Consider the following 9,826-nt stretch of genomic DNA (forward strand, 5'->3'; position numbering starts at 1 on the left):
CAACAATTGTTTACTCTTATTCTTTTGAAATCAAATCGTTTAAATATAATGCTAGGTCGAAGATAACACCATAGGTTAATAAGCGATAAGGAAAACATGATCAATACGATCTATAAGAACTGATGAAATAGGGAACCACATCTACCGAACAGAAAACTTAAACACAAAGGACTACTTTCTCTTTGGGTTATTTTCCATTTTATGCCTTTGCTACAGTGGTTGGGCACTCTAGGCGTTCGAGCATTCGAGGTAAAGGCGGGAGCATCACATTCTTTTTCATTGTCGGACTGTGCTGAAAATTGTTAACATGAGGTGTTTTGTTCTCGGTTTTGTCAAATATGGGTTGCTGCTAAAATTTCTACTTGGGATCCACTTAGGCTAAAGACCTGAAGGACACTTCATTGACATCAACGCTGCTCGAATTCGAGTAATCTATGAATAAGTGAAAGATCGTGATTGAGATCATATAAGTCATCGTGAACGGACGTGAAGGGGATTTGACCTAGATCTTAATCTGATGTCGTTAAAACCGCTGATGTCTGATGACTCTGACTTCGATCGCGGCTCACGTGATCAATGCGCAAAGGGCGTGGCTCTAACGGTTGGGCATCCGTTAGGCTTCCTAGATTTGGTTTTAGGAACAGGGAATTCTGTATCTCTGCTGTATAAATACTGAATACAAAGGTTCTTTTGTACTCAGCGAAGCGTAGTTGAAGTCTGAGTTACGTCACACATAGCTTGGTCGCATCATTAGGTGGTGCATGAACAATTTCAGCAAACATGGCAGGGTCATAATGAATTCAGATCGATGTATTCCCAACACGTGATCTAAATCTCCATTAGTTTCTGGATGATCCACGATCATGAGACTGGATTTTAGGATCAGAGAGGTCAAACAGTGAATATTTGCTACTGAAAACTGCGTCATCTAAATGTGACGTAATCTGTTTTTAAGATCAGCAAAGATATAATATAGGATCTATAAATAAATGAGACGCATTAAAATGGAAGGTTGTTTTCTTGAATAGGAAAATATCAAAACATCTGATTGCGTTTTGAGGATTAAATAGTTTTGTTAAGCTTGATAGTTGCTGTGGTTTCTTTGTGAAACCAACATTGCGTATTTCTTGATTTCATCTTGGCCCTTGAATGCATTCATAAAAAAAGAAGATGCCAAGGTCTAAAGGTCTGGCTGACGATCCTAACGATAATACCTTCTGATAAAACAGAAAGCAGTGAAAGAAAATCGAGTCAGTAGAGACATCTACGAGCGACCGAACGAACTAAAGTAAAGTGAAATTGAAAAAACGTCTAGAATAAGCAAATATTTTTTGTGCTTGAATCTGAACCAGGGTTGTGCAGTGACGCGTTACTCGAGGTTTCTGGCGTATTATACGGAAAAATCTGTAAAAAACGTAATAAAGATGGTGGAGTTCGATAGAGCATAGTATAAATTCACTTTTTAAATTATGCTTATGTGTACCGACTTACATTATTGTTGTTTATCAGAACTTCATTTGACATCAAAATATCACCAAGAATATCAAAACTGACACCACTCATTTTAGAATTATTATTTTGGTTGCTTTCATCTAATTGCATCAGGTTTTCTTCACTTAAAATTTCTTGCATGCAACATAATATCGCATACCGCTACCGGCGCTATTTTAAAGTTATGGAACGAAATGTGATAATGTCGACACCATCTTGAAAACGTATATTACGTTTTGTAAAAAACTGAGGACGTAATATCGTACGTAAATTACGTCAAAAACCTCATGTAATTTACCTAAGGTATATTACGTGCACAACCCTGATCTGAACCAATCTTTTTAGATTATTACATTTTCCAAAAACGAAGAGATTCATTCTTCTTAAAAAAATTTAAATAAAAAGACTTCTTTTAATAAATTGAGGTAGCTTACCTCAATTGAAAAAACTCTTAAAATATTTATAAACAAACCCTGCAAATTGGAACGAACCATGAGTTTAGTGTCATTATTTAAGTGGGTCACGTGACCAGATTCCTACCTTACCGACACTTTTTGTATTTCGCAAGTTATTTTCTAACAAAGCGCCAGATCGAGTTGAACATTTGGGATAATAAATGAAAAACACTAAGAAAGGTGGGTCTGGTCTTAAATTTGTGTAATTATTGAAAGTTTTTTTTTCTAAATAAATTTTTTATACTTTTTTCATAATTATTATAATTCATGACCAGACGAAGCGCCACATCGAGTTGTAAATTTGGGATATTAAATAAGAAGCACTAAGAAAGGTGGGTTTGCTCCTAAATTTTTATAAACATGAAACAACTTTGTAAATAATTTTTTTGTTGCTTTTTTCATAATTATTAAAATTTAGGACAGGAGCCCACCTTCCTTAGTGCTTCTTATTTATTATCCGAAATTATCCACTCGCTGTGACGCTTGGTGTGCAAATAAGTTAGGAAAGAAAAAAAAATGTCGGTAAGGTAGGAATCTGGTCACGTGGCCCACTCGTAACATGGCCTTAAGGGCATGTGATACTTAAAAAATTATCAATTTGACCAGTTTAAGTTCCCCTCAGCTTTTTTTTAGAATAAATATTTTGTCTTAAAAATTTGGCAAATGATAGCAAACATTCTAACGGACACCCCTGCAGACTTTTTTTGTGGGTATATTCGAAAAAATTTGATTTTGCTAAAAATGTGTGTGTATATTTCAAGGTTGTGTGTTACAATTGTCCTGAGCGTTACTTTCAAACTACACAATATTTTTGGCCGAAAACTTTGGACTTACAAATAAACATAGTAACTAATGTCCCGGAACTAACCATGTTTGTAGGCAATAAAAATAATGCACATGCATAACATTTTTATTTAGCACAATAAATTTTTTTGTTATCATCCCTCAAAAAATAGTCCGGGGACGTCCGTTATGATATTGTATAGCATCTCCGAATTCAGTTTTTAAAAATTTTCATTTTTGTGGAAAAAAAGCCGGGGAAACTTTATCTGATTGACCATACGACGAAAATCGGGTACAGTTCCCCCGGCTTTGTTTCGACAAAAATGAAAAAAATTTTAAGCTGAATTCGGAGATGTTATAAAACATCATAACGGACATCCTCGGACTCTTTTTTGAGGGATAATAACCAAAAATATTTTATTATGCTAAATAAAAATTGTATTCATGTGCACTAATTTTAGGTTAGGATCGGTTTTCAGCGATGTCATTCCGATAATGTAGGTCTCTGTCGTACCGATGCTGCTGATAGCACTCAAGAATAATTATGAGAGAGAATTGTAACACATGTAATCTCGAAATACACACAATAAAATTTAGCCAAATTAATTTTTTTTTTTAGTTAACCCACAAAAAAAGAGTGCAGAGACGTCCGTTAGCATGTTCACTATTACTCCCTAGAGTTAGAAGACAAAATCCTTATTATTGTAGGAAAAAAGCTGAGGGAATCTAACACTGATGAAATAGATACTAATTCCTAAGCGCCACACAAATTAATCAAATTTAGCAAACCTATTTTTTTTAATTATCCCACAAAAAATTGTGCCGGGGGAACCTAAAACTGATACAATCGATAATTTTCGAAATATCACATGCCCTTAAGGTAGAAAAGTAATATATTTTACGACGGATAATTTTATGCAAAATAAGCTCTTTTTCAGTTTACTGAATTTTTTTTGAACTTCAAAACTTTTTTTGTTGATGGAATATCGGACTGAAACTTTGAAAAATGTGCCAGAAGACCATAAACTACGTTTGAGTACTTCATTTGACTCGAAATTTCGCTAAAACTTATTTTCAAAGAAATTATAACCGGGAGCATTTCTTGACATAGTTTCTTTGTACCTTGAAACTTTTTGAATCTAAAAACTTTTTTTAAATGTAAAATAACGGCGTCAATCTTCGAGAAATGCAAAGCCGATAGTAAATTACGTATTTTTACATCTCGCAGATATTTTAAATATAAGAAAAGTTCTTAGGTTCACAAAAATTCGAGGTTATGTCAGAAAATAATTTTAGTTAATTTCTTTTAAAATAATTTTTATCGGAATTCTTACCCAAATGTAGTAAGTAAACGTACTTTATGGTCTCCTGATACATTTTCCAAAGTTCCAGACCGATATTTTATTTACAAAAAAAGTTCTTCGGTTAAAAAAAAAAATTGCAGTGAACTGAAAAAGTGAAGTCGGTAATATAGGGACCTGAGTGTGTCACATGCCCTTAATGGTCTTTTTTTTTCATGCTTATTTTGCATAAAATTATTCATGATAAAATAGACTACATTTCAATCTTGAATCATTTTTTTTTTTTCATTTTAAAACGAAAATACAAGGCTGTCTTCATTTATTTCTCCATCAGACCGTACATATGGATTTTTTCGAATTTTCAGTTGCCGCGTTTTTGTATATATTTAATACATATTTTGTATTTGCATTGCCGTAAAATTTTCATTTTATGATTTAAATTACAAAAAGAGAAAAAAAATGAAGAAAGAAAAACGTAACATTAATTTAAAACAAGAAAACTTCAATCGTAGTGATGAATTTTCAACTAACATTATGACTATTTAGTAGATATACTTGTATTTTCAAATAAAAGAGATAATTCTTCCAACACACATTCAAAGATTAAACTAAAAAAGAACAGTTTTCAACCAAAAGCGTAATAATTAAATTTGCAGTTAAACAACAAATTAATTTTCCATACAAAAATCAAAATTTTCAACTATAGTAATGCATTTTACCTGACAAATGTTCAATCATATAGTTGAATTTAGAAGTAAAAAGTTACATTTTCAACCAAAAATAGAAGTTTACAATAAAAAATGAAATCATTAAATGTGTAGTAAAAAAAATCAACAAAAAAGGCTAATTTTCAACTAAAGTGATAAATGTTCAACAAAAATGATGAACCTTACACTGGAATAGATGAATTTTTAAACAAAATAATAAAAATTATTATTAATAATAAAATTAATTAATTTTCCACAAAAAAAGGAAAAGTTTTCAACCAAAGTGATGAATTTTAAACTAAAATAATGAATCTTTAACTGGAATATATTCCTTTTTAAACAAGATTAATTTTCAGACAAAACGATTAATTTTTTTTACCAAAAAACGTCCATTTTTCAACAAAATAAATAAATTTTTGACCAAATAGTTGCATTTTTAACTAAAGCCGGAAAATTTTTAGCAGTTAAATTCAATTTTGAAATTAAAAAAATCAGTTTTCAACCAAAAATTTAATCATTTTCAACCAAATTGAATTTTAAAACAAAATGAATAATTTTCAAACGAACAAATGTAACCAAAATGATAAATTTTAAACTAAATTATGAATTTTTTACTGAAATAATTAAATTTCAAACCAAAAAGAATAAGTTCTACTAAACAATATAAATATTCAACTAAAAAAAAAATCAATTTTTAATCCAGAAAATTAATGCTAACCAAAAAGAAGAATTTTCAACTAAAACTATGGAATATTAAACTGAAATAATTACAATTTTAGTTTAAAAAATTAATAATAAAAAAATAATTTAAAAGAAAGTCTTAAAATTTAAACTGGACAAAAAATGTAGTGGTTGATATTTCGACCAAAAATGTTTTCATTTTTAATTACAAAGCGGTTGAATTTTCAACTAAGAAACATTTTTCAGTCAAGCGGGAGAAAATGTTTCGAACATATTGTTGAATTTTCGACCAAAAACAACGATTTTTCAATCAAATACTTAAATTTTTAACTAAAAACGATCAATTTTTAACCAGAAGTAGAATAGTTAAATTCACAGTTAAAAAAATTTATTAAGAACCAAAAAACGAATTTTCAACAAAATATTTAAATACAGTAATATAAGGCTACTTTAACAAATAAACAATTATTGTTATTCAATTTAATATTTTAATTAAAAAAAAAAATTAAGCACGCTCTCGCAAAAATTCCCTGTCATTTCCAGGTTTTTACAGATGTTATTTTATTGAAGGATAAGTCATTTCTTAATGGTAACCATTTTTTATAGATTTAATTAATATATTTAATAAATTTAGAAAACTGCATTAGTTTCTAAAATCCATGAATTTGAATAATTTTTTTATATTATCTTTATATACTTAAAATTGTGTGCATATTTTAAAACTGAATTACTTTGCTGAAAGTGCGTTTTTTGTTGGCTGAATTTGATTGTTAATAATCTCAAATATCTAAAAATATATTTTGTTTGAAACATCAACAATTCCATTTTTTAGTAAATTTTTGTTTAGTTGAAAATTCAACTATGATCTATTTTAGTTGACAATCCGTCATTTTAGCTTTAAAAATGCATTTTTTTTGTTGAGGACTGTACGCTTATGTTGAAATTTTTTTCTTTTTGGATTAAAAATGAATTTTTTATCAAAAGTTCGATTTTTGTATGAAAAATGTTTTTTGGTTGAAAATAATTGTATTTTGTTGAATATTGGACCTTTTCCTATAGAAAAGTGATCTTTTTAATTAAAAATTAATCATTTTAGTTAAAAGTGGAATTATTTTGCTGAACGTAACAATCATATTTTCTGCGAAACGCAAACATTTATTTTAATTCGAGATGATCATTCTAAACATCCTTTAACACAACAGAGCAAAATAAATTTATTTTCACACAAATGCTTAAATTTTTCACTAAAAATTATCAATTTTTTATTCAAAAAAGGAATACCTAAACTTTCAGTTGCAAACATTAATTTTCAAAACAAAAAAAAACGAATTTTCAACAAAATATTAAAAATTCCATAAATAATAGATGAATTTTTAAACAAAATTATGAACCTTCAATTGAAATATTTAAATTTTGAACCATAAAGATGAGGTTTCAACTAAAATTATGAATATTTAACTGGCACACTTTAATTTTCAACCAAAAAGATGAATTTTTAAACAAGACGATTATTTTCAAACAAAAAAAGGTTAATTTTCTACCAAAAAAATACAATTTTTCAAGAAAATACATTAATTTTTAACGGAATAGTTGAACTTTTAATTAAAGACTATTATTCTACCAACTAGCTGAACTTTTAATTGAAAAATAGTAATTTTCTACCAAAAATGCAATAGCAATATTTTTAGTCCAAAAAGTTAATTTTTATTTAAAAAGAATATGTTAAATATTCGGTTAAAAAAATACTTTAAAAAAAACTTTTAATAAAATAGTTACATTGTCAACCAAAGTGATGAATTTGCAATTAAACGATGAATCTTGAACTGTAATAGTTGAATTTGGAACCAAAAAAAGTTAATTGTTAACTTAAATGAGGAATATTTAATAGGAATTGTTCAATTCTCAGCCAAGGAGATTAATTTTCTAACAAAAAGACATGAATTTTCAACCCAGTAGTTGAAATTTCAACTAAAAAATATCAATTTTCAACCAAACATGGAATAGTAAAATTTTCAGTTTATAATTTAATTTGCAACATGAAAAAATAAACAAAAAAAATGAAGAATAAAAAACAAAAAACTAATTTAAAACCAGAAATTTGCAAACACAGGGACGAATTTTTAACTAAAATTATGAGTCTTTAACTGCAAAGTTGAATTTTAAACCAAAAAGATAAATATCTAAACATGAAGATTAATTTTTTTACCAAAAAAGACCAGCTTTTTAACAAAAAACTGAATTAAATTTTCAGTTAAAAAAATTCCAACAAAATAGTTCAATTTTTCAATCAAGTAAATGAATTTGCAATTCAAATAATGAATATTAAAAAATATGATTTGTTAACAAAAAATTTAAATTTTTAACCACGTGGTTGAATTTTCAACCAAAAGGGACGGGTACTCAAAAAAATAGATGCATATTTGTTTCTAAAATGATGAATTTCTTGAACAATAACATTAATTTTCTACTACAAAAGATAAAGAGTTTCAACAAAAAACATAAACCTTCAAATAAAAAAAATGATTTAAAGAAAAATTGAATTAAATTTCCAGTTAAAAAATTTCGATAAAAAAATGTCAACGAAAAGGTTGAATTTTTCAACCAAAGAAATGAATTTTTAATGAAAATCATAAATCTTAAAAAAAATCATTGTTAACACAAGATTTTAACTTTTAACCAATTAGTTGAAATTGCAACCAAAAGGAACGAATTTTCAACAAAATACATAAATTTTCAACTAAAATGATGAATCTTTAACATAAATAGTTGAATTTTAAACCAACAGATTAATTTTCTACAAAAAAAAAAGAGTTTTAACAAAAAACATCTATTTTCCACTAAAAAAACTACAGAATTAATTTTTTAAAAAACTAAAAGAAATGTGAACTATTCCACTACTTCCAGTAAAATTATATTGCATTCAGAAGAAATCAAGGGGATTCAAGAGAATTAGATGAAGTTCATAAGGATTTTGGAAAAACATAATTAAACAAAAATAAAAAACTTCAATCAAATAGAAAGAAAAAAGAAAAACGAACTAAAGAGATAAATCTTTCAACTAATCTGATGGAATATTCAACTGGATTGGCCAAATATTCAGTTAAAACAATTTTCAACCGAAAATTAATTTTTCATTTAAATGATACATTTTCAACTAAAAAAGATGAATTTTCAAATAAAAAAGATTTTGCATTTAAGAAAGAAAAAATTGCAGCCTGTTTCATTTTAAAGCAAAAAGATAAATCTTTAACCAAGAAGATTAATTTAAATTCCAACAACAAAAATTAATTGCAAAGAAAACAACAAAAAAAAACGAATTTTTAACTAAATACTTAAACACAACAATATAAAGATACTTTTACAAAACAAAAACAAAAATTGTTATTCTATTTATCAATTAGAAAAATGTGAGCATGAAAAATTACCCAGATTAAAAAAAAAACTTAATTAAATTAATATTTGTTCAATCACGTACGACAAATAAATTATAATTACACTTTTACAATTTAGTTATATTAAAAAAGTAAATAAAGATTAACAAAATTATTTGTTTAATTTATTAGACTTACTTTGGCGAAATGTGGTAACGATGTTCTCATAATCAAATAATCCAACGAAAGAAAGATGCAAAAATAATGATTAAAAACTAAAAAAAGGTACAAAAATAGTATAAAATCCTGAAAAAAAAACAAAACTCGGAAAAATACTCATATTTTGTCCCAAAAAAAGATTTTATTGCGTAAAACTTATTGTAAACAATTCTTGAACATAATACTTTACAATAATTTTTACACCAGGGTCGTACAAATCGCGGTCTTCATTGTAGTTGATGGTTTTACTGCAATAAAAAAGGGAAATATTTCCAATCAGAACAAGTTTTCATTCTTACAACAACTAAACTTCGAATTATTTAAAAACAATTTTCTTACATCTATCAACACTGACGAGATGATAATTTTCATGCATTTATGACATTTGACTTGATGCAATTCAAAATAAATTATATGTAAAGGATTCTCGGAATTTTTAATAATAATTAAAGATAATATTTCACAAAAACTTTCTAAACAATTGCAAATATTCGCCATTACTAGAATTATTCTAAGGCAATAAAAAATCAAGCAAATGTAAAAAAATTTAACTTCTTTTCCTTTCAAATGTTTAAGGGCATGTGACACAGCTAAATACCTATATTACCGACCACAGTTTTTCAGTTCACTGAATGTTTTTTTGAACCTCAGAACTTTTTTTGTAAATAAAATATCGAGCTGAAACTTTGGGAAATGTATTAGAGTATAATAAAGTGCGTTTAGGTGCTGCATTTTGGTAGGAACTTCACTGAAAATTATTTCATCTTTTTTCTGAACCTCAACATTTTTTGAACGTTCCAACTTTTTTTATACATAAA

General features: G+C 27.3%; 1 protein-coding gene across 1 annotated transcript in view; it reads right to left on the reverse strand.

The window, feature by feature from the left end:
- Nucleotides 1-9,130: 9,130 nt before the first annotated feature.
- Nucleotides 9,131-9,826, reverse strand: part of LOC117178343 (40S ribosomal protein S24) — a 22,191-nt gene continuing 21,495 nt past the window's right edge. The window contains exon 4 of the mRNA XM_033369763.1: nt 9,131-9,256. Within this exon, the coding sequence (XP_033225654.1) occupies nt 9,254-9,256 (3 nt within the window). The 3' untranslated portion in view covers nt 9,131-9,253. The remainder of the gene's footprint in view (nt 9,257-9,826) is intronic.

This window comes from Belonocnema kinseyi, chromosome 8, assembly GCF_010883055.1.
Source record: "Belonocnema kinseyi isolate 2016_QV_RU_SX_M_011 chromosome 8, B_treatae_v1, whole genome shotgun sequence".
NCBI lineage: Eukaryota > Metazoa > Arthropoda > Insecta > Hymenoptera > Cynipidae > Belonocnema > Belonocnema kinseyi.